Source organism: Chiloscyllium plagiosum, unplaced genomic scaffold, assembly GCF_037043375.1.
Source record: "Chiloscyllium plagiosum isolate Xiang-an unplaced genomic scaffold, Cpla_swu_hap1 HiC_scaffold_13, whole genome shotgun sequence".
Taxonomy (NCBI): domain Eukaryota; kingdom Metazoa; phylum Chordata; class Chondrichthyes; order Orectolobiformes; family Hemiscylliidae; genus Chiloscyllium; species Chiloscyllium plagiosum.
In genome coordinates this window covers 54,060,810-54,086,376 of record NW_028270151.1, presented here as the reverse complement: position 1 = coordinate 54,086,376, position 25,567 = coordinate 54,060,810, and the positions used below count along the sequence as shown (strand labels likewise).

Here is a 25,567-nt window from a genome sequence, read left to right as displayed (position 1 = left end):
TTCCAATCCACACTGGGGTCTGGCTCCACAACGTACCGGCAACTTGCCAGACCCAGAGGCTGCTGCGCCAAGCTGGGAGGTTGCTACACCAACACTGGGAGGCCCCCTACGGGAGGAGTCCGTTGCAGGACATTACCAATCACCACACCATGCTGGGAGGCCCCTAAGGGAGGAGGCAGCTCCATACCAACACTGGGAGGCCACTGCGGGAGGTCACCACACCATGCGGGGAGGCCACTGCACCAGGCCAGAAGGCCACGATGTTAGGCCGCTGAGCCAGAGGCTGGGAATCATGAGCAGAGGCCAAGCGGGAAAAAAGAAATGAAAAACACTGAGAGGAAGGAAAAGAGAACAAAAAGAAAAGAACGGGCAGAGCAGATGAGCTCTGGGTGGAGCATCCTACTTAGCCGCTACTTTGTAACAAAGATGTGTCAGTCTTAGTTACTTAGCAGTACTTGTATCTGTGAGGCAGGAAATTGTGGGTCAAGATCCACTCCAGAAACTTAAGAACAAAACAGAGCTGTCATTTCAGTACAATGTAAGGATGCTGCAATGTAATGTTGGGGGGGGCCAACTTTGGAACACGACATTAAACTGAAATCCCTTTGTCCCTCGGGTAAATATGAAAGAAAAATGGCTGTGTTTCCAAAGCACTTGAGTTCTCTCACTGTCAAACCATACCTCTTGTTAACTAACTAAAGCAACATATCCAGACATCAATTTTGCTGCTGTATGTGATAGATTGCTGAGGTTCAAATTGTGTTTACATTGCTACAGCAATCATCTGTGGAGTGCTTTGGAATAACCTCAGGTGATATTTCAATGCATTTTCCAGTTGCGGAGTGAAGCTGATCGGGACTGCTCACAACCATAGCATTCTGTCTCACTATGAACTTATTGATTAGATTAGATTCCCTACAGTGGGAGGCTCTTCGGCCCCACAAGTCCACACTGACCCTCCGAAGAGTAACCCACCCAGACCCATTTCCCTCTGACTAATGCACCTAACACTATGGGCAATTTAGCTTGGCCAATTCACCTGACCTGCACATGAACGGAATTGAATTGAACTGAATTTATTGTCACGTGTATCCAGGCACAGTGAAAAACTTTCTCTTGCAAGCCAATGACTCTTTATCAGAATATTTAATTTACAGCAGTCTAACTTCCATTTCAGTTTATAGTTCCAAAAATGAAAATATGTGGTCTCTTACATGACTGTATGAGGCTGAACATGCAAGGACTCATTGAGAGGTTAAAAAATATGCATTGATTACTTACATCACAGAATCTGATCCAAGTTCAGAATTATCGGTAAAATTAGAAAAGTCACATATTACTACTTTGCAAAGAATTTAGTTCAACATAATAGTGTATTAGCATCTAATGTGCTGTAATTGCTACTGGGTAATTTAAATTTTTGTTAAATCCAATTTGTAGACTACAGCTTATAATACGTGGCATTCTAGAGTCACATTTGGTCTCTTATCTCAAGCACAAAAATGACATGAGAGGGTTTATTGTCATTTGTAGCAAATTATGATAAACAGGATGTTCCTTTGATTTTCACAGTGAGAGACATTTTTCTGACCTTCCACCTCATTAGTCTATAAAATATTTCATGGGGTACACAATAATAAGTATTAGCAAAGTAATCTCCTTCACAGGGATTCTGAAGTAATTATACTTGCTTTATATTTTCTATGACAATAAATTTATACAGCATACTTATGTGTGTCAGCATAGTATAGTTTGTGTAAGTTGCTGTAATCAATGCAGCAGGTCAACAAGCCCAGATTAAATAACCTTTGGAGAAGATCACCATAATGATTAAATTTAATCCCACTGGATATGGCATCCTTCCTGCACCTGCATCCACTACTCTCTACTGCATGATTTATCTAAGTAAATTTACCACATAGAGCTGAATCAGGATTGCTAATCAATCCTTGCCATCAATCTTTGGGGTGCTATTACATACAAAGACATCAGTCATAATAAAACCATCTCTCCAGAGCTTCAGCAACAAAATAACCAGGTTGTAAAAATTATTCTCTTAGCCAATATCCCATATCTATGCATCTATCTAAATGATTGTCCTCCACTCGAATGCTGTGATGACACAGTAATTGCTTATACCTAAAAGGGTTTTATGTGCAGGTCTTGCACTAATATCACCTTACTGCCATATGTGCATCAACTGATTGTCTACCGAACAAAAAGTTGCTGACTAATCATCCTTCTCTATTGACTGTGCTTCTGTTTGACATGTACCCGAACACATCAATATTCATTTAGTCGTTTGCTCAGGTGATGCATTAACCCAGCACATTATAAAAAGTGCTGCAAATGACTGGCTAACATCCAAAATGTAAAGTAAATATGTGAAGGACATTTTTTACTGTGAAGATTATAACACTAAAAAGATTGACTCTCTAATCTAGTCAACAGCAACACAAGGTCTCTTCAATCAAACTTGGCCATCCTAAGGAACAAAAAAACCTGAAGTTCTGAAGCAATCAGATTTCAATGTTTAAATAAGTAATTTAAAACCTAACTGTAAATATTTCACATTAAGTGTTTCCTGATTTCTAAGTACTTAATGCAGAATCTGATCCAATGTTCACTTTTATCTTTATAATGGTAATCATTTTAATCTAACCAGAAATCGGCTTAAGTGTCATTTTTGTCAAAGTCCATAGAGGGTTTCTCTCTGTGAGACCAAGTGAGTTCTCTCGCACTATCATACCACACTCACCTCATTAATTAGATTCCATACCCATATGGGACCCTGCCCATCTGATGCTAATCCAAGTTGCAAATTTGCTGTCGGTGAACGTACTTACTGCTGCTGGGATATCCTAGGAGCCCTGGTGCTGGTGGCATATTTAAAAGGCTGTCATGTAACCACTCAAGATCGAGCAATTGAAACCTGCAGTGCCATTTGGGTGGGTGGGTGGGGTGGTTGTGGTGTTGCCCAACATTCAGTTTCTTGCCCACTATGAACCAAGGATCTTGGCCCTTGCTGGCAAGGAGCCATGACTGGTCTTGTGCAGGGATAGAAAGATCATATTTCAGCAACCAAGAAAGAACCATTGTCCACTGCTGAACTGCTCCTCCACTACATCTACTGTGAATGTCTTATTAACATGCCACAGTACCTACTCCTTGTCCATGACACATTCCCTTTTGTGTCTCCATGCAGGTACCATCGGCATTACCATAATCCTGACAGTCAAGAATGTCTGTTTAACATTCCCTCCTCCACTTCTGAGGAGGAGAGCATAGGTCTACCACAAGGCTGCCTCTTGCACCCTCCACTAGCTCAGATACCGATGCATTAGTAGCTGCGTTAGCCAGACTAGAGCCAGGAGCACCTGCTGCTGTTACTGCCACATCTCCACAGCTGGCTGAGGAAGAAAATCCCAGGTCACCTGCACTCAGAGGATTGCCAGATACCAGTCACCTGCTCAGCCCCAGGCAGGAGGGGAGCCCATGGTGCTTTCAATATCATTGATATGCCCAAACAGACACAAGAGCAGCAAGCTGGTTTTGTCAGGGGCACTGGGCAACTTGACGCAAGCACTGAACGACTGCAGCAACAACTTTATAAGTCTGACGCTTCTGTTTGCCTGTCACCATGGACAGATTGGTGTCTGCCATGGATTGCCAGGTCCAGCAGCATCAGTCTGCTGAATATGGGTACAGACTTGCACTCCATTGCTACAGCCATTGATACTCAGTACACACAGCAAGGTGATAGGAGGACAGAAGACCTTAAGCTCACTCTAGGCACCTCACCTCAAAAAAGAGACAGCTCAGTAGCAGGAAGCAACCCGAGGAGAAACCACAAACACAAGTCTCAAAGGTTCTGCTCAGCACAATTCAGAGGTGGCTAGGTTTCCTATCTTCCCTCTGGCTGCCAACGTCAGCACATTTGGATGAATGTCTGCCTCCCCACCACAGCCTAGCCATACTTAGTACTAAAAGCTGTTTTATGGGGCAGGGTGTGAAGTGAGCAGCCCCTGCACTATGTGCAGGTTATGGGAACGTGGAAGGCAATTGCCACATTGGCAATGTGGGTCGATCTTTCAGGCCACAATTCACTGCATGAGTGGGATTGATTCCTGATGTTATATGATATTGTCAAGAGTATTTGGGGTTAGCTGTAAATATTGTCATTCATTGAAAAGACCCAAGTTGAAAGAAAGGATTTGCAATGTGTATCATTCATGTACACTGTACAGATAACTTGGAATATTTTTGTTTTTATTACAATTACTTTCACTTTACTCAAATAAACAACTGACATGAACGAGAACAAGAAACAAACTATATACTTCATAACAAAAGTAGCAGGAAATCTGCAATAAGAGCAAAAGTGTTGGAAAAATTCAATAGCTCAGTCAGTATCTGTAAAGAGGAACAGAGTTAATGTGCGGAATCTTATAGGAGCCTGAACAACATGGGCTATGGCAAGAATTGGCAGAATTTGGGAGAAGTCAAGTCAGGCCCATCACAACACGAAACAACTCACACCATCTTTTATGTTTTTGTCAGGCAATGTGGCAGGTTTCTCACTCAGCAGTAGTGAGGTATCTATTAGTGTGGATTACTACTTGTTAACTTTCTTATTAAAATCATCAGACTCCTGCTCGTCAACTACAACTCTGCCTTCACCACAATTAGTTCGTCCAGACTGATCTCAAAATTTCAAGACCGAGGTCTTGGCTCTGCCCTCTGCAACTGCATCCTCAGTTTTCTGACCCACAGACGGCAATCAGTGAAGACAGGCAACTGTACCTCCTCTACAATAACCCTCAACATTGGCGCTCCCCAAGAATGTATCCTCAACCCCTACTCTATTCCCTGTATACCCATGACTGTGTGGCCAAATTCCGAACGAATGCCATCTACAAGTTTGCTGATGACACCACTGTGGTGGGACAGATATCAAACAACAATGAGTCAGAATACAGAAAGGATATAGAGAGCTTGGTGATGTGGTGCAATGATAACAGTCTTCCTCTCAATACTGACAAAACTAAAGAACTGATCATTGACTTCAGGAAGAAAGGATGAGAACATGCACCATCTACATCAATGGAGCAGAAGCTGAAAGGCTTGGCAACATCAAGTTCCAAGGAGTGACGAAAACTGACAAACTGACAACCCATGTACATGTGATGGTCAAGAAGGTACAACAATGCATCTTCTTCCTCAGGAGGTTAAGGACATTTAGCATGTCCATAAGGACCCTCACCAACTTTTACAGATGTACCATAAAAAGCATTCTATCCAAGTGCATAACAGTCTGGTGCAGCAACTGCTCTGCCCAGGACCATAAGAAACTACAGAAATTTGTGTCCACAGCCAAGACCATCATGGAAGCCAATTTCCTATCCATGGACTCCACTTTCATCTCTCGTTGCCGCAGAAAGGCTGCCAACATCATCAAAGACCCCTCCCACCCGGTAATGCTCTCCTACAACCTCTTCCGTCAGGCAGAAGATACAGAAGCTTGAACACATGCACCAGCAGGTTCAGGAGCAACTTGTTCCCGGCCGTTATTAGACTGCTGAACAGTCTGTCTAACTTCAAATAATATTGATCTTGTTGATGTTGTTTTTGCTTCGGGCATGTCCTGTGTCATGTAACCTGTATGCCTCACTCTGTCCAAGTTTCTTTTCACCCTATGATCTTTATGTACTTGCTTACTATGATTTGCCTGTACTGCTCATGAACAAAGCTTTTCACTGTATTTAGGTACACACGACAATAAAGCAAATCAAATCTTATCTTATTATCTTATCTATTTTACCAAATAGCAAACTAGATGCCAAGAATTCACAATTTGCAAGTTAGAATGGGTACCTGGAGACTTCAGCTCACCACTTGCTCCAAAGGACCACCATATTGAACACTAGGGACCAATGTCTAAGGGAACATTCCATTGTACAGGCAACACACACTCCATGTTCAGAAACTGGCATCTGCCAAGAGCCAGCCTCTAAGAACCCTTATTGCACATTTCTAATTCACATGCAGTAAGCTTAAGAACACAGGGTTGGTGACTACCATGGATTGCCAAGTCCAGTAGTATCAGAGTCTGCTGGGTATGGGCACAGGCCTGCACTCCATTGCTAGAGCCATTGATACTCAGTACAAAACAGTAAAGCAACAGGAGGACAGAGGACCTTTAACTCACTCTAGGTGCCTCTTTTCAACACAAGCACAGCTGATCGAAAATTTAAACGACTTTTACTCAAACCCATAATGATAATTAAACATTTGTCAACATTTTCCACAGCCCTCCGGAGTAGAGAATTCCAAATAATTCTGAATACAAATATTGCTCCTGACCGCAATTCCAAATTGTGCTCCCTGGTTCAAGATTCCTGAGTCAGTGGGAACACCTTACATGCAGGTATCCTGTCATTCCATGCAATTATTTTGTAAGATCACATCTCATTCTTTGAGATTCTAGAGAATACAGCTCCAGTTTACCTAGTTTCTCTTTATAGGACAGTCCCACCACCCTGGGAACAAGTCTGGTGAACCTTCATTACATTCTCTCTTCAGTAATAATGCCTTTCCTGAGAGAAGGAAACAATAATTGCATGGAGTATTCAGGATTTGATCTAACCAAGCTCCCATACAAATGAAACATGGCTTCACTACTTCTGTACTCAAAGTCTTTTTCGGTAAAGGCTAACATTGTTATCCTTCCTGGTAGCTTGCCACATCTGCATTTTAACCTTCAGTAACTTATCAACAGAACAAAAGTTCCTTTGTACATTGACACTTTCCAACTTCTCACTATTTAAGAAATACTCTTCACAGTTGTTCTTTCTGCAAAAGTGGACAGCCTTACATTTGCCATGTTCTTGTCCAATCACTAAACCTGTCCAAATCCTCCTAAAAATGTTTTATATCTTCCTCACAACACATTTTTATCATTCACAAATTTGGATATAATATATTTGGTCCCCAAATTCCAAATCATTAACATATACTGTGAACAGCTGGAAGTACTGATCCTTGTGCTATCCCACTAATGCTGGCCAATGGAAAAATGACTCATTTATTCCTACTGTCCATTTTATTGTTTGTTAGTCAATCATTAATCCATACCAGTATCTTCTATACCATATGTTAACCAACTTGCCAACCAGCTTCGTATAGCAGACCTTATCAAAAGCCTTTTCAGAATATCCAAATATACGACAGCCATCAACTCCCCTTTATCAATGTTAATGACTACATCCTTGACGAGGCTCTTCAACATGCTGCTCTAGAAAATCATCTCAAAGACATTTCTGAAACTTGCCCTCCACTGTTTTGGTGCTCAATTGTTTTACTCTGTCAAGATACTCTCCACATCAAAGATGAAGAATTGAATGAGAAGACGCCCACCATCTAAATTTACTCTTTCTGCTCTATTTGGGTTGTTTTCCTTCTGGGCTGTAAGAGAAGCAGATATTAAAGGAGTTGAAAATGGGTGGCACAGCTAAGAGTTTTAGGGCAAACAGGGAGGGTACTGAGCAAGTGAGTTGACAGCACAGTGGGCATGCAGAGTTATTGGTAGCATGAGTTGGGGTGGGTGCAAGTGAAGGAAGATATTACAGGCAATATTGAGAGGGGTGGAGTTTGAGTCTTGGTGGGACGTTGGTATAGCAAATATACAGTTGAGAGTTCAGTATGGTGGCACCTATGCTGGAAAAGGTCCTCCTTCCTATATAGTTGTGCATTTTTCCAGGTGGGTGAGACTGCTCTGAGCTGGGTGGGAACCTCAGGCCAAGCAGGCAAGGTCTGGTGTGATGGCCTCCTCTCCTGCCCTGGGGAAAGAGGATGTCACTCCTCTGCACCACCCCATCTAGCAGGAGCTCCAGGTCCCTCCAAGCGAAGTGAAGTACCAATTTTCCCATTGTTGCCTTGTCCAGCCCAATGTGAGAAACTTAGCAGGTCGGCTCCAGACTAACAGTGCTCATCTAGCAGTATGTTAAAGATGGCACAAGCACCAGGAATGCCAGTCATTTCTGGAATATCCCAGCAGTGGTAATTTGTTGCAGGGGGAGGGGGAGCAGGCAGTGAGAGCAATGGGTTTGGTAAGATACAACAAGCGATCTAACTCAATCTCACAGCAAAAAAAACCTCCATGAGACTTAACACAACTGACACTGAGGCAAATAGAAGTAACATTAAGCTCAATGTTTCAGGCTGATGACTTTTTTTATTAAGTTGTCCAGCACTTTTCTTTCTTATTCTATTATTTTTACAATGTGTTCAATCTTTAATGAGTACATTACACTATAGCATACTTCTTAAATCACAATATCCTTTGCAAAAATAACAAAATGTTCTTTTCTTTAAATTTTCAACAACCTTTAAATTCTGAAAAATGGGATTCATACTCATAAATTTTGAATTTTGCAAATTGACAGCAAATGTTCACTGTTATGCCACAAAAATTTACTTAACATGAATGAACTTGCTATAATATTATCTGACATGTTCAGTGGGTGTCTACGAGGTAAATGTAGCAAATTCACACCCTTCTTATGGTTTAGCGCCAAGTCTCTTGGCAAAATACTGATGTAGTAAAGAGCTGAGTAGCCCTGTGCGGTACAGACCTCAGAAGGGTCATGAAGGGATTGCAACACAGATTTTCACAAATGGTACCTGGGGCAGATGTTTCTTGCTTTTGAAGATTTCCAGAGTTTTGGATCATATGTGTGCCTTGTCCCTGATGGTGATACGTATGATCAACTTCCTACAACTTCCTAACAGAAGAGGAAAACTAATCAACTGACTCCAGGAGCTACATCCATTAAAGGTTAATGGGTGGGAGAAGTACATGCTGAGCCTCCCAGTGGAGGGAATTTGGAAATCGGGATGGCAAGCAGACGAAGGAGATATCATAAGAGGAAAACACACTCTGAGAAACTGCATGTCACTTAAAATTATTTGGGGCCACAACTCCAGAGTATTGTTGTAGAGGAGAACCTCTCCATAGGAGAGTGTGCAGCCACACCTTTGTGTGGATGACAGAGGTGCCTGTGAGAATGTAAATCCAGGGGGGTTTACTGGTTCTCTCAGCCTGTTTCTGGTAAATAATACAGTGCTGCCACTTTGCCTTAGATAGTGGACAGATTTTGAGAAGTCAGAAGATAAGTTAGTCATCACTGAATTCTCAGGTTCTGACTGGCTCTTGTAGGCGCAATATTTATACAACTGGTGCAGTTACGTTTAGGTCAATGGCAACCCCCAAGATGTCGATGGTGATGCTATTGAACATCACTGGCCAATATGTGAGATTCTCTCTTGTTGCAGATGGTCATCACCTTGTGTGGTGCGAGTGCAACTTGCCACTTGTCAATATAAGCCTGGATGTGGTCCTGGTCTTGCTGAGTATGAACACAAACTGCGTAAGTATCTGCAGTGTTATTAGTGGAACTGAACACTGTGAAGTCATCGGCAAACTTCTAATATTATGATGGAGGGGTCAACCTCAATAAATCAGCTTAAATGACTTAACTTTGGACAATACTCCAAGGAACTCCTGAAACAATATCCGGGAACTAAAATAATTAATCTCTAACAATGTCAGCATCTTTTGTGTTAGGTATTGCTCCAACCAGTAGAGAATTTTTCTCTGATCCCCATTGATTTAATATACAAGAATCAAATTAAGGCCTATGTACCATTGCTCATCTAGGTATGTAATTAGATTGATATAAATTTCTGTTATAAAGTATCAGCTGTGACTCATCAAAATCACTCTCCACAAAATCAGAAAGGTCTAAGTCTGAAACCTACTTCAAAGATCCAAGTTCATAATCTCATTTAAACCTTAGTGCTGGGCTAAGGAAGTGCTGTACTACCAAAAGTGTAATTGTTCAGTTGACAACTTCGACTGTGTTCTCTCATCCTCTTAGATGGAAATGAAAGCTAGCCTATAGCACTATTCAAAGCATGCAAGAGTCCTTCTGGGTAACATTTGTCCTGAAACTAATGGAACTAATAAAAATTTATCTGGTCATTTATCTCATAGCTGTTAATGCAATCTTGCAAACAGACTTGCAGTGACCTCGAAGGTTACCATGACAACATCACAAAAGTACTTCATTAGCTTTAAAATATTTGTGACATTCTGAGAATATGGATGGTACTGCAGAAGCACAAGTTGTTTCTTTTAGGTTGTTGGCAGAAGATGATAACAGCTGTGATCCGCAACCGATGGTATATAAAGACATGCAGCTTCTATAAATCACAACTCTGTAAAATGATTAGACAGTGCTTTGTTCGAGAATTGCATTCATTGACATTTGCAAGAAGTTTAAGTTAAAAATAGCCCAGGCTTGAGTGTGATTGTTAATGATGTATAAGCAATGAACAATCCTCACAATTGTCATTTTGTCGATGTTACTCATTTTGAATATCTAAAACAGACCAGTTGCCAATAAAACTTGATTTTTTGGGAGAAGGACAGTCTGGAATTAGGAGAAGGGAAACACCTTACATTCCTGCAGTGTTGAACATTTCTTACATTCAATGCACAGACACATGTATCACAGAAAATTACTTTTAATAACCAGACATTGCTGCTACTTCAGTCAGTGGAACCATATTAGATAATAAGAAGGCAGTCATGAGGGTAGGTACGATAAGGTGTTGACATCAGCTATGATTTGTTCGACTGGTGAAGCAGGTTTGAGAGGTCGGATGGCCTATCTTTGCTCCTAATTCATATGCTCATATATTGCAAGATTTGACCATTTAGTTATGTTGCCTTCTACCCTACCCTCAATCTCAGAATTGAAATAAGTTCTCTTATTTCTTGTAAGTTGAAATAAGGTAGTTCAACAATTACTGATTGCAGTTGAGCTTTTTCCAACTCAGTCCAAAACCAAAGAAAAGATGGCAACTGGAATGAGATGCAATTCTTTTTATATTTCTTCTGAGAAAGTAATGATTGAAGAATATAGTGACACCCATCTTGAAATGTGTAAAGTTTAAGTAAGTTCGTTTGATGTACACAGTGAGTTACCAAAGTAAATTACTCAAAAATAGCACTAAAGACATATTTGAGGACAACTGAGGACAAATGGGACCGATGTAGTTAGGATAAAACATTAAACATTTAGTTCATACTGATCAAAATAAGTGAAGACAAAGTAAGTGATTTCTTCAACATGATAAGGCAAGATTCTTTTGATGTTATGTGAAAACAATGTTGTCCACAAGACCATAGTACCACAGAATACGCTGTAATTAATGAAATTCTGGACTCTTAACTGAATGGCTAAGAATGAAATTGCACTTGGTGTTGTGTTCTGCCAAAAACAGAGCACTTCCAAAGTGAAACTGTTACAGATTACACTCTTAAATTGAAGGGATTCTCATGCCAACGTGGGTATGATGCAAACTCAGAAGCAACCTTTCGTAGGAGCCAAAAGAACCATCAAAATCTCAGATAAACTTTTGAGAAAAGGCAAAAGCTGATGTGGAAGGAGTCCTATAATTATGCCAGAACCATACACATGGCAGAAAGGGATGGTTGAAAATTGTACCAAGGTCCACCAGATTTCAACAAATCCAAGCCACAGCTGCCACAGTCTCTGAGCCAAAAGTTTAGAAATTACATTGCCATGGTAGAAACCAATAATTACAATGTCCTCATTGTCAAAGTTTCATGACTATGAGAAAAGCAGTCAAATCCAGATAGCACAAAGGAGGAGAGGGAACAATCACGATAAAGTTCCAAGTCACAACCACGTACCTGATTGACACTGTAATAGATCAAATGGTTGATCCGGACTGGAAATCCTCAAATGCACAAATGATAGATGTGGAAATAGAAGTTAATGTTATTGTGCTGAAAGATCGAAAGTTGTATTCAAAGAGCAAGAAAAATAGCACATGGGAAATGAGATTAATGGGCCGAAGATATAATTTCAGTGCCCATGCTAAAACTTAAGAGATTTACACCTTAATTTAATCATCAATACAGCTGCAGCAGTGTCTACTATCTATCTTTCTTGGAGGAGACTCCAAGAAATCTCTAAGTGACATTCACTGTCATAAAAGTAGATTGAAACTGACTTATTTCAATTCCAGTAACAATATTCCAATGTGAGCATAGTGGTCTTTTTAGCAAAGAGAACCAAATAAATAAAATTAAGCATCACAAGGCTGAAGTCAAGATAAAGGACAATGTATAGCCAGCATTTTGTAAAGCTGGGTCAGTGTCTTATGCATAGTTAAAAACAATAATAATAAATTAGAAAGACAAAGGGCAGTTCAGAAGGTGAAGAAAGTAAATAGGTCACATCCACTACTGCCATTTAAAAAGCACATGGGGTTAGATTTTGAAGACTATAAACAAATGGTAAATAGGTAATTGAAAGTGATACTTAACCATTGCTTACTGGAGGCCTGTGACCAGTGATGTGTCGCAAAGATTGGTGCTGGGCACACTGTGTTTTGTCATTTATATAAACGATTTGGATATGAATATAGCAGGTATGGTTAGTAAGTTTGCAGATAACACCAAAATTGGAGATGTAATGGACAGCAAAGAACATTACCTCTAAGTATAACAGGACCTCAATCAGATAGACTGATGGGCCAAGGAGTGGCATATGGAGGTTTATCTAGATAAGTGTGAGGTGCTACATTGTGTTAGGGCAAATCAGGACAGGAGTTATACATTTACTGGTAAGGACCTAGGGAGTGTTGCTGAACAAAGAGACTCGGGGTGCAGCTTCATAGTTCCTTGAAAGTACAGTGGCATGCAGACAGGATAGTGAAGGAAGCGTTTGGTTCACTTGCCTTTATTGGTCAACATATTGAATAGAGGAGTTGGGTGGTCTTGTTGTGTCTGTACAGGATATTGGTTAAGCTACTTTTGGAATACTGCATTCAATTCTGGTTTCTCTGCTATAAGAAAGACCATAGAATCTTAGACCACAGAATCCCTATAGTGTGGAAGCAGGCCATTTAGCCCAACATATCCACACTGACACCCCCGAACTATTCCACCCAGACCCATTCCTCTACCCTATCACCCTACATTTCCCCTGAGTAATGTACCTTACCTACACATCCCTGAACACTATGGGCAATTTAGCATGGCCAATTCACCTAACCTGCACATCCTTAGACTGTGGAAGAAAACCGCAGCACCCAGAAGAAGCCCACGCAGGCACAGGGAGAATGTACAAATTTCACACAGTCACCCGAGGCTGGAATCGAACTCGGGTCCCTGTTACTGTGAGGCAGCAATGCTAACTACTTAACCACTATGCCACCCACAAAGCTGTTGTTTAAACTTGAAAGTGTTCAGAAAACATTTACACGAATGTTGGCAGGGTGGGAGGGTTTGAGCTACTGGGAGAGGCTGAACAGGATGGAGCTATTCTACCCGGAGCAGAGACTGAGGAGTGACCTTACTGAAGTTTATAAAATCATAAGGGACATGGATAGGGTGAATAGTCAAGGTCTTTTCCCAGGGGCAGAGAGCGTAGGTTTAAGGTGAGAGGGGAAAGATTTGAAAGGGACCTCAGAAGCTACTTTTTTGTGCAGAGGGTGGTGTGTGAATGGAATGAGCTGCCAGCGGAGGCTGGTACAATGGGACTAGATTAGGTTAGGGTATCTGGTCAGCATGGATGAGTTGGACCAAAGGGTCTGTTTCTGTCCTATACATCTCTATGGCTATACCAGTGAAGATCTGTTTTCTAAGTTAGCAATCAGTGAGATGCTCAGTGAAATAGATTTGTCAAATGCATAGAGTCGTGAGATGTATAGCATGGAAACATACCATTTGGTCCAACTCGTCCATGCCAACCAGATATCCTGAATAAATTTAGCCCCATTTGCCATTATTTGGTCCATATCCCTTTAAACCTTTCCTATTCATATAGCCATCCAAATGCCTTCTAAATGTTGTATTGCACCAGCTTTCCACTGCCAACTCATTTTATACACACGCCATCCTCTGCATGAAAAAGCTGCCCCTCAGATCTCTTAAATCTTTCCCCTTAAACCTATGCCCTCTAATTTTGGACTTCCCCACCCCAGGGAAAAGTCCTTGTCTATTTACCCTATCCATGTCCCTCATGTTTGCAGTTGGGATTAATTATCAAGGACAAGGAACTTGCTTACTATTTGCACACAAAGGATTTTATTCATATGAAAGATTACCATTTGGGGTGTCCACTGTTCCGGCAATGTTGCAAGGCATCATGAATCAGGTACTAAATGGGATGAAAGGTTTTTTTGTGTTTCTTTGGTGACATTCTGATTAGCAGTGACTCTATAACAAAGACCTAGATTGACTCCAAGAGCATAGCATCAAAGCTAATAAGCTTTTTTATGGATTGGAGTATAACATACCGAGTTCACCAAATAGATGGTTGAAAGTAGGAGAAGGATATAAGCGAAGAATGAGAGGAATTTGAAATGAAAGAGACCAGTGAACAAAGACAAACTTAAAATATCCATAGAGACTGTTATGTTCTGTTGTAAGATCATCCTGACTTAGCTAATACATCTGTCCACAGTATCTACTGTTCAAAGATGGAATTAATTGAATGGTCTGAGGAGTATCAGAAAGTATTTGATGAAATGCGAAAATAATGACTACTGCTGCTACTTGATCCATTATGATCTTTGTGAAAAAAGTGGCTTTAGTCTGCACTGCCTTGTGACAGGGATTTGGTGTGGTGTTATTTCACATAATGAAAGATGGTATTTACAGGACTATATTATATGCTTCATATATTTTAATATAGTCAGAGCAAAATTATTCACATCTTGAGAAAGAAGCATTAATGATCATATGTGATGTTACTAAGTTCCACAAGCATTTGTACAGTCAGGTGCTTATTTTGTTAGCTGGCAAACAAGCATTTATAATGATATTTGGTTCACAGAAGGAAGCACTATCCCATGTAGCTATAAGCTTCAGGGATGGGCTTTGGTATGGATAGCCCATCAGTACAGTATTAAATATAAATCAGCAGATCATACCAATGTACACATCCATTTCCAATTATCTGCACAGACAAATTATTTCCACCCACTAAGGTACCTGTGAATTACTTTACATCCACAAGTGACATACCAGTGCTCAGTAAAACTTGTGAAGAAAAAGCATGTAATGCTCAATAAAGGTTCAGTTATGTAATGAATGACTGGCTTAAACATTGTGCTACTGAGAAATTGCGCGAGTATTTCACACACAGAAATGGAATGTGTGTTAATCAAGGCAGTCTCTTATGGGGTTTGACAGTTATTATTCCAGTAAAGGTAGAGAGAGCTTGTTAGAGGAGGTTCAATAAAAGCACACAGGGATACCCTGCATGAAAACAGTGACAACAAGTTATTTTTGATAGCCAAAGTTAGACTGAAATATTGAATGGTTGGTGAAATGTTATTGGGTGCGTCTCAAAGTAAGAAATGATCAAACCAATGTTTCTTACAGTATTATCAGACACAAAAAATGACTTTGAGATAAAACAGGAAGAGTCACCCTCCTCTAGCTTATCTCTCCATGCTTCAGGCTCTCTGCCTTTATTCCTGATAAAGGGATTTTGCCCAAAACGTCGATTTCACTGCTCCTCGGATGCTGCCTGAACTGCTGTGCTCTTCCAGCACCACTAATCCAGAATCTGGTTTCCAGCATCTGCAGTCATTGATTTTACCCAGGAAGAGTACCTTGTCCTGCTTGATAACTGTAGTAAGTGAATAAACGTTGAGTCTAGGCCCAGTACCAAAAATCATATTTTATCTGGGAACTTATGTACATTTACTATCGTACATTCCAATGTACAGATTGATTTTATTTGAAGTGAGGAGGGAATATAAGACACTACAAACTTTCTTTTAAATTTCTCTTACTGCTTACCTCTCTTTTAGGGAATATAAAGGAAGTTAGCATTGCACATGCACTCCTCTCACTTCATGCAATACACAATTTTCTCTGTGTTAAAGTCCTTCTCAGACATAGACTTGGTACAGATTTTCTGCAAGTGACCAGGACTCATATGACTACCAAGTCCTGACAAGTCATTCAACATGCTTTCTTGGCATTTTTTTGTATCCAAGATTTTTCTTACTAATTGACATTTCAAATGTCTAAAATCAGAGCTTAGAGACAATGTTTAAAAAAAACAAGAAGTATGCATTTCCCAATTGCATTACATGTAAAGATACAAACATAACAGCCCTTCGCCATTCAATAAGATCGCAGCTGATCTGATTACTTCATAATCTTGCCTAACCACAATTACCTTATACACATTTGCTCATCAACATTCGTGGTTATATTTATAGAATTATCCCTTAGATTTTAGAATGCTTTGATTATTGTTATACTTGAAGACCTTAGCCTGTACCAAGCTTCTGGGACATGACTATAAAAGATTAGACAATAGACAATAGGTGCAGGAGTAGGCCATTCTGCCTTCGAGCCTATAATCTGAATCTGGTTTATGTAATAAGAACATGTGCAATGTGTCTTAATGCCAATGCTACATCAGTAGCAATGAATTAACTTAGATAAACTGCTGGAATTAATTTAGATAAATGTGATGTGCTACATTTTGGGAAGGTAAATCAGGGCAGGACTTATGCAGTTAATGGTAATGTCCTGGGGTGGGTTGCTGAACAAAGAGACCTTGGAGTGCAGGTTCATAGTTCCTTGAAAGTGGAGCCTCAGGTACATCTGATAGTGAAGAAGGCATTTAGTATGCTTTCTTTTATTCATCAGAGCATTGAGTATAGCAGTTGGGAGGTCATGTTGCAACAGTACAGGACATTGGTTAGGCCACTTTTGGAATACTATGTGCAATTCTCGTCTCCTTCTTATAGAAAGGATGTTGTGAAACTTCAATGGGTTTAGAAAAGATTTACAAGGATGTTGCCAGGGTTGGAGGGTTTGAGCTATAGGGAGAGGCTGAATAGGCTGGAGCTGTTCTCCCTGGAGCATTGGAGCCTGAGGGTTACCTTATAAAGGTTTATAAAATTATGAGGGGCATGGATAGGGTAAATAGATAAGGTATTTTCCCTGGGTTGGGGGAGTCCAGAACTAGAGGGCATAAATTTAGGGTGAGAGGGAAAAGATTTAAAAGGGACCTAAGGGACAAGTTTTTCACACAAAGGATAGTGCGTGCATGGAATGAGCTGCCAGAGGAAGTGGTGGAGGCTGGTACAATTACAACATTTAAGCAGCATCTGGATGGGTATATGAATAGGAAGGGTTTGGTGGGATATGGGCCAAGTGCTGGCAAATGGTAATTTAGGATATTAGATTAGAGTAGGATATCTGGTGGGCAATGACGAGTTGGACCGAAGGGTCTGTTTCCATGCTGTATATCTCTATGACTCTATCCTGGTCAAAATTATTTAACAGGTCAAAGTTTGAAATTTGAATTTTCTGTCATTTGCATCTTAGAATAACTGAATGCCAATTAATGCTCAATGGTTCCAAGCTTCCCAGGCTGGAATGCAGGTGGAGGATGCCCTTTTCATTTTTAATCATTACAAGTATTTACACAGTCTGTGTTTGAGTGGTAGATGCTAGAAACCACAGGAGGCAGTTTTAAATTGTCACACAAACCCTGCCAGTTTTATTAGCAGCTCAATGTGACAAACATCAACAAAAAGATTAACAGAACTAAGCACTAACCTTACTCCGAGTGCACTCACTGCTATGGGTGGGGGGTGGGAGCCTCTAAACTGTAGGTTAGAATGAAATTATAAACACCGCTTTGTGACAAGTTAAAGTATTACTCGAATGAATATTCGCCCAAAGTAAGTTTCTGTAAAACCTTTAGGCCACTATCTTTTATTTCCACACACTGGGTGAGGGGGATTTGGAAAACAGTAACACAACATCACAGTCTAACTGCTGGAAAAACATTGTCGAGAATTTGCTGATGGAGGAACCAGATTGTGTGCCCCAATTGATTTATTTTCCCGACACTTAAGCACCAACATCTTCGAGTCACAAGCTGCTGGAAGTAAGAGCTGATAATGGTGTGTTGAGGGCAATGGACATCTGGTGAAGGATGGAACCAACAAGAATTGAGAAGGAAACCGAGCTGAGAAAGAAGTAAGATTAATTAAAGTCAAATTGATATAGAGTATGAAAGACAGAAAGGATGATTGGATTAAAAGAGTGTGAAAAAACCCAGAAACATAAGAAAATTAAAATTAATGTTTTAAATATCTTCACAAACAATTTACTAGCTGCATGAATGTCACTCACAATTTCAACTGCTACATTCTGGGATGGAGAGGTTCAGTGGCACTGAAGAATTATAAATCTCACCTTTAAAAGGCTTCTGACAGTGTTCAATATCACTTCTGTATTTCTGCAGCCAGTTTAGTTTAAGCCTAATGCTCAAATCGAAGAATGCTTTGTGACTCCTGGATGACTGGCAGCAAGTTTGAGAGACAATGGTGATGGAGCAGCACAAATCATCCAAGGCTTTGTAGTGATTCACAATTCACAGAGTATCACTTATTTGGCACAAGCTGGGATGTTTAACACACTGATAACAGGGTGCAAATTAAACAGTTATTTATCCACCAAAGGACAGAGATAAGCAGAATATTGTAAATGACAATATAATGAGACGCTTTGTTTCCATCTCCCAAAAATCACAAGTTACTTGGTCTCAGCTAGTGAGTAAACAAACTTTATCCAAACTAAACACAGGTCTTCACATTCCCATAGCTTAGTTCATTAGATGAGATACATTTGGCCTTCAGTCAAGCCAATGTGTCTGTTGTGGCAGCATGATGAGTTTGCAAAATCAACTGCAATTTGACAGTTATTTTAAAAACTGGCAAAGTATAGACAATCTACAGCAGATGTTAAATTAATCAGATGTAGATGTAAGGGGATATGTAAAGCTTTCTGAAACAGTAATATTTAATGGTACACTAATATATCTAAATTATCACAAATTTTTAAAAAATGAATTGCCAAAGAACAATTCTCCAACTGTTTAGAACAGAGATGATATTGTATTAACCTCTACCTCCGAGGAAAATAAAGCACATCAAATTCACGGTATTCCAAAACCTCAATGCTTCTAATACTTGGCACTGTTAACCTATCATATTAAAATGAAAGAAGTTGTCAATGTTTGCTTCCAACTTTTAAACAATAAAGGAATACTTTCAAAATAATTTTACAGTCTATATTAAGTGACAACAATGACAACCATATATTACAAGGATAGTCAGCGAATGCATTTAAATCTGTTTGCTGTCTCAGACGTCATGAATAGGGATTATCTGACCTAGGCCTTTCCAACCAAAAATTAATTTAATTCATTTGCTAGTGCAAATCTCATGCCTGGTCCTACAGAGATAGGTAACGTACAAACTTGTTGCTGCCTTGACATTTGTGTCATTGTGACATTCAAACAAAGGTGCTCTGTGCTGTTGTCCAGTTGAATGCTCAAGAGTGAGTCCAGCAGTATGACTAACACATGTTCCCTTAAAAGTAGCGTGCCTGTCTTGAGGATGTGCTCCATTCATTAGAAGAAAGCTGTTGCTTTGGTATTCAGCTGGAACTGAATGGAAAGTAAAGCATACCAGATGGAACAACAGGTACAAGAGGCAATAGTCCATGAGATCAAGAGAGAGACAGGTTATTTTTCTGAATAGGGCAAGAATAACCTCAAAGGAACACTCTCCAAAGGAAATGGATCAGTAATCAAAGAAGTCAATTCATGGAGTCTTACCCCAAGGGTCTGTCAGTAGTACAATATTGTCAATGAGTGATCAAAGTCAGTGAATGTTTCTTCATATTACATTGTCTACCCAATGCAACATAAAATTCTTCCCCAATAATCACTCATCAGTATTCTTTATCAGTCAGGCCTCAGGGGTAGTATTCAAATACTTTATCTCACCCTCACAAACTTTCCAAATACACCAGCCTCATACTGTTTCCACAAAGTTGCAGCTGTTCAGGTGGACAGTCACTTCATAGAAGCATAGTGCGACACAATCACTGACATTCTTCCTCTTTCTGTCAGAACAAGGTGGCCAATAGCCACAGAGAGAAGAACAGAGTATAAGAAAGTACAGATTGCCCAAAACTCAGTGGAGGATATGATGCTCCACATCCATGGAACCTCATTGGTCAAAAGTGGTTCATACAGAGCAAGGAAGAACAGTTAGGATGAGAGATGTATCTAGGCTATGGCACTTCTCAAATTCAAGCTCTCCTCCATCCTTCTATTGGACATGAAGTGCAAACGCCAGATGACGTGACCATGAGCCTCCTATTTTCCATTCCTCCTCCATTCACTTACCCAAGACCTCCTCTTCTGATTTTCTGCTACTCAAGTACTGCAGCTTGGACATGAATAGCAGCTTCAAGAGGAGGAGTGAGAACATCCAATGAAGCAGCAGTACTGTGTTCAAATACAAGAAGTAAACAGAGCAGATGCTATCAATGTACGAAGCTTAGAAAGTGGCAGAGTTGGGGATCTCCTCATGTTGAATCACAGAAAAGGAATGCAATGCTACTAGACCAGGAGAAAGGATAGTTCCTGTAAAAGATCCACAAAGGGCAAGTTTTTAGAAGAATTCTAGACAAAGTTCTCAGATGAGGATTTTGATGGAACAACATGCAGGCGATCGCTGATGAGTGTTTCACACCAAGATTTTTGGTGCGTTAACACCTGTCAGTTAGCCTCTTGTCCCTCTTGTCAAACTTCAACTTAATGTTGCATGCAGCCCAGCCTGAACACTGTAGTAGTGAAAGCCAATGACATTTAGCACTTACCCAGCGATGATGTAGCTTATGATGGCCAGCATCATAGCTTCAGTCCCCCTCTCCTCTCCAAGGCCGAATGCAGCAACATTCACTGCAAAATAAGTGACTCACTACAATATTTCTAAAATTACTCAATGTTACTTCTGTAAATTTAGCAGAATTCAAAATCATGTCATCTGTAAGTTGGATAGCTGGCCTTTTAAACAGCATCGCTGCAGATGAAGGAATCCCTCATGCAGGTGAAGGTTTGTTCAGTTGTGGATAGTTAGCACTTGATCTGTAAGTTCAAGTTTGCAAGTCATGCAGCAAATCAGTGAAGACATTTGTTGAACATTACGATCAGTTCAAAGCCCAATTTTGAGATCTATGTTCATTAAACGGTGGCACAGTGGTTAGCACTGCTGCCTCACAGCGCCAGAGACCCGGGTTCAATTCCCGAATCAGGCGACTGACTGTGTGGAGTTTGCACATTCTCCCCGTGTCTGCGTGGGTTTCCTCCGGGTGCTCCGGTTTCCTCCCACAGTCCAAAGATGTGCAGGTCAGGTGAATTGGCCATGCTAAATTGCCTGTAGTGTTAGGTAAAGGGGTAAATGTACGGGAATGGGTAGGTTACGCTTCGGCGGGTCGGTGTGGACTTGTTGGGCCGAAGGGCCTGTTTCCACACTGTAAGTAATCTAATCTAATCTAAACAAAGGCAACGATATAATTTGCAAACTATTTATTCAAAGTCTTTGTTATATTACTTAGTTATCATCAATTATATTTCCCCCAGATAAAATGACATTGTTTTCGTTTCCAGTTGTAATCGAGCAGCATTCAAATTCCAATGACCAATCACTGACTTTCACTAAATTGTAAATATCAATCACCTGGTGTTCTTCCGTTTTTGAAGGAGCAAAGGTCAATGGCATCATCCAGCCAGGTATTGTTTTTGTAGACGAGCTTTTCATTTTTGAGATCAAAAGATAGAATGTATCAGAACTTGTAAAATGTTTTTGAACCGGCTAAAAAAAGCAGATTGTTTTGTAAATTGTCGGTGAAAACTAGAATCTTTTCATCTGTTGTTTTTAAAACATGCGAAATCTGTTACCAATGAGCTCTACTAAAATATGCATTGAAACACATCACCGTCCCCTCAAAGAAATATAAACTATTTGAAACTCAATAGGTCTAATGCTCACTTTCAAGAGGAAAAAAAATTACTTAAATTCTCAAGACTCTATTGACAACCTAAAATTAATGCCCTAAAACTTTGTCTTTTTATCTTCTGGTTTGCTGCAAGTAACTAGCGTAACTCTGAGAGGACAGTTAAAATTCACCCACGTTTGTGTGCGACCGCATTCGCGATTAGAGAGTGTGGTGCTGGAAAGCAGGGCAGGCAGCGTCCGAGGAGCAGCAGAATCGACGTTATGGGGTTTATGCCTGAAACGTCGACTTTCCTGCTCCTCGGATGCTGTCTGACCGGGTGTGCTTTTCCAGCACCACTCTGATCTCCACCATCTGCAGTCCTCACTTTCTCCTGCAGTCACCATTAGGTCAGACCATCAAGGGTTTCCCTTCGCGAAGGATAACAATGAACCAGTTGCTTTCTATGACATTCCAAGAGTTTCATTATAACTGATACATTTTAATTGTACTTTCTTAACAACTAACTCCAATTCCAAATATTCACGACGGAATTTAAAGTTACGTCTTTGGAGTATTAGTACAGGTCCTTCACTGCTGGGCTATTTTCAAGTTAAGTGATTTAAGCAAATGCGTTTTATTTTCTGTAAATGTTTTTCTGGGTGTGAAATAACACTGGGTGAAAAGGCGAACACGGTCACAGATGGAAAATACACTATACGTTTTGTAGTTTGGAAAGCCAGAAGCGAAAGCGGGACAATAAAGTGAACCAACAGAGCCCAAACAGGATATTACAGTTCATTATCAAGAGAATTACACATTTTCCTCTCAATGGGCGGAGCATCAAAAGAGAGTCCTACTTCGAAGCATGGGGCTCTTGCGGTAAACCACACTAAATTTGGAGATCTCCAATGTGAACGGATTTTATGAATCACGTGGCTACAGATTTTTTTTTTAAATTACGGTAAATTTAAAACCAATCCGAGCCAGTGAGGAACAGCCTCCCGGTTGAGGGCCTCGCAATTCGGGGGAGAGGGAGGGCCGCGAGTTACATGATCCTTTTGAAGTCGGAGCCCCTCATGTACCTGAATGTGAAAAGTCTGCAGCAGTCCCGGAACGGTTTGTGATGGTGCAGGGGGGGAAATAGCACAGTCAGGCTGCTGTGGGCTTCAATTACAGTGAAAGACATGAAGGAGAGCTTAAGGAGAGGGTCCTGATCTTCCTTTCTTAAGCGGCAGCCGCCGCTGGGGATTGGCTCACTCTGAGAGTGACTGCAACTCCATGTGCCCCGATCATTTTCAAAACAGTGAGATCAGAGGGCCGAAAGCTGAACCAACTTGTGGCGGGGGACAGAAACAGAGAAAACAATTCCTGAGATTGTATCCCCGGCTGGTCATGCCACCTGGCTCTTATTTACAATCAGGATCACATTTGGGAAACAGAAATGTACAGTTTTTACCCATCTGCTGAGACACGCCTTTCGCCACTGCCAAATATTTACTCTTGTAGCGACTCAAGCTGTGTGCTCCCTCCTTTGTAGTTACTGCTCATAAACGTAGCTTTTAATAAAACAGTAGGTGCAGGGTCACTCCGTCGATCCATATGAAACTGCAATTAAATTTCACACAATGGCTTCCCCATGCAGTACATTTTTTAAAAAAAACTGCCGGAATCTGAGGAATACCAGTCCCACATCCAGTTTGAGATCTCCCACACAAATCCTAACAAAGTGTTAACACAGATTGCACAACATGTTCTTTAATTCTCTTCTTAAATAAAGTTTGTAGAATTTATAGACGCTCTGGGCTTGGGCTTTAATATGCATTAATCGGAGCTAAAGTGATTAAGCAACAAAGAAACTCTCGAGAGGTCTGATCGCATGCAGACATCAACAGACAGGAGAGACCCCGGAATTTTTAAGTGTACCTTGCAACTGTGCAGATAAAGCCTCTTGATGCTGTTGGTACTTCGACGCCAGTGTTTCCGCCTTCCTTAACTGATTATGCATCTCGTAGTATAACAACAAACCATAAAGAAACCCAAAAACTATTGTAAGGAAGAACAAAGTTTGAAAAATCTTTTTCTGTCGCCTGGAACACATACTGTTCCCCATATTCCTCCCGTTTCTAGCTGGACGCCTTCTCGACGGCTCCAAAGCGAAGAATTCGGGGGAGGGGGGAGGGAGGTACCCCCTTTCCCGATTCAATGTTTAATGAATCGGGGCACAACAGCCTGCGGCACTCAGTTGGGCACAGGCGTGCCTGCAACTTTAACTGCTTTTCTCGCTCAAAATCCTTTCCAGGTTACAAGTTACAAAGTTCAATTTTTTTTTTAAAAGTCTCCGATCCAATTTTAGGAATAGGCAGAGACCGTGAACCGCTTTCTGGTCTGTCAAGTTGCAGCGAGCCCTATTCTGGAAGACAGCTCTGCAACAATAAAGTACTGTTTGTCTTTTAACCTCACAGCAATGAAAACTTCCAGGCCTTTTCCCCAATCTCCCGTCTTACGTGTCACCTCCACTCCGCTACAGCCTCCCATCAGACAGGAAATCCCACCCACTCCCATACCGATTGGTAGCATTCCCACCCTCACCGTTACTATTGGAGGATTCCCGGATCGGAGCCCTCTCCTGGGTAAACAGTTAGCACCAAGTGACCATCTCACAGTGACAGTGGTGTGATGTCGAAAGCTCGATCCCAATAAAAAAAATCCCAAAACGTCAGAAGTTGTCATAAAACATCTTATATTTTCATGTCGAACCTGAAAGTAATCCCATATGTGTGCAAAAGGAAAGTTCCCTTCTGGTTTACACTTGGAAAGTTGGAAGATAAGATTTATTTCTAAAATTTGCGAAAGATTGCAAGGATGGCGAAACCCACTCGTTCCATAGATCTTATTGACGGACAGAATCCGTGTTGGCAGTGCCGTAGGTTACAGAATTTTCATTCCTAAAGAGGGCAGAACGAAAGGACTTAATGCTGCTTTAATGAAAAAGAAAGCAGAAGATGATGGAAATACTTCAAGTTGGTCTGCAAACATCTGTATGGAGAGAGGCAGAGGGAAGGCGTCTGCGACTTGATCATCACGACAGTGTTGCAACGTCTTGTCGCGATCAAACCAGGTCAAACTGTTGATGTTGGTGGGAGCAATAGTGTTCTGATTTCGTCTTTCTTGTAAGAGGACGGTTTAAAATTGATTTTGCTTTCACGGAAATGTGATAACTGCTGCAGTATTTTTGAATAAACGTTGTCAGGATGAAGGGAGCCGGCCAAAGATATATTTGCCAACGTACAAAGGCCGAAGTCCAAACTCGGAAATTCTCCTTCCTATTATATGCTACATTGCAAGGTTGAGAAGTTGAAAGAGCACCAGTGCCAAGTTCTCGGGCTGATTTTTCCAACCTTGTTGGAAATCTTCATATATCAACATCTGTGAATGGCCAGGATATGATGCCAGGATAAGTAAATATCCAGAATGGAAAGCTCAATATTTGACTGAGGCTCAGAAAGAGAATGCCATTTTTGTGCATGGAAGAATTTCTCACACAGGCCTCCCTGTGTTCCGAGTTGTGTGGAAATGTTGATTTGACGATGACCCTGATTTGTTTTAAGGGTCGATAACAGTGCATTTCCAGCT

General features: G+C 40.8%; 1 protein-coding gene across 1 annotated transcript in view; it reads right to left on the bottom strand.

The window, feature by feature from the left end:
- The window catches only part of golim4a (golgi integral membrane protein 4a), a 111,827-nt gene extending 87,383 nt beyond the window's left edge, over nt 1-24,444 (bottom strand). Inside the window, exon 1 of the mRNA XM_043702168.2 lies at nt 23,858-24,444. Within this exon, the coding sequence (XP_043558103.1) occupies nt 23,858-24,044 (187 nt within the window). The 5' untranslated portion in view covers nt 24,045-24,444. The remainder of the gene's footprint in view (nt 1-23,857) is intronic.
- Between the last annotated feature and the right edge of the window lie 1,123 nt (nt 24,445-25,567).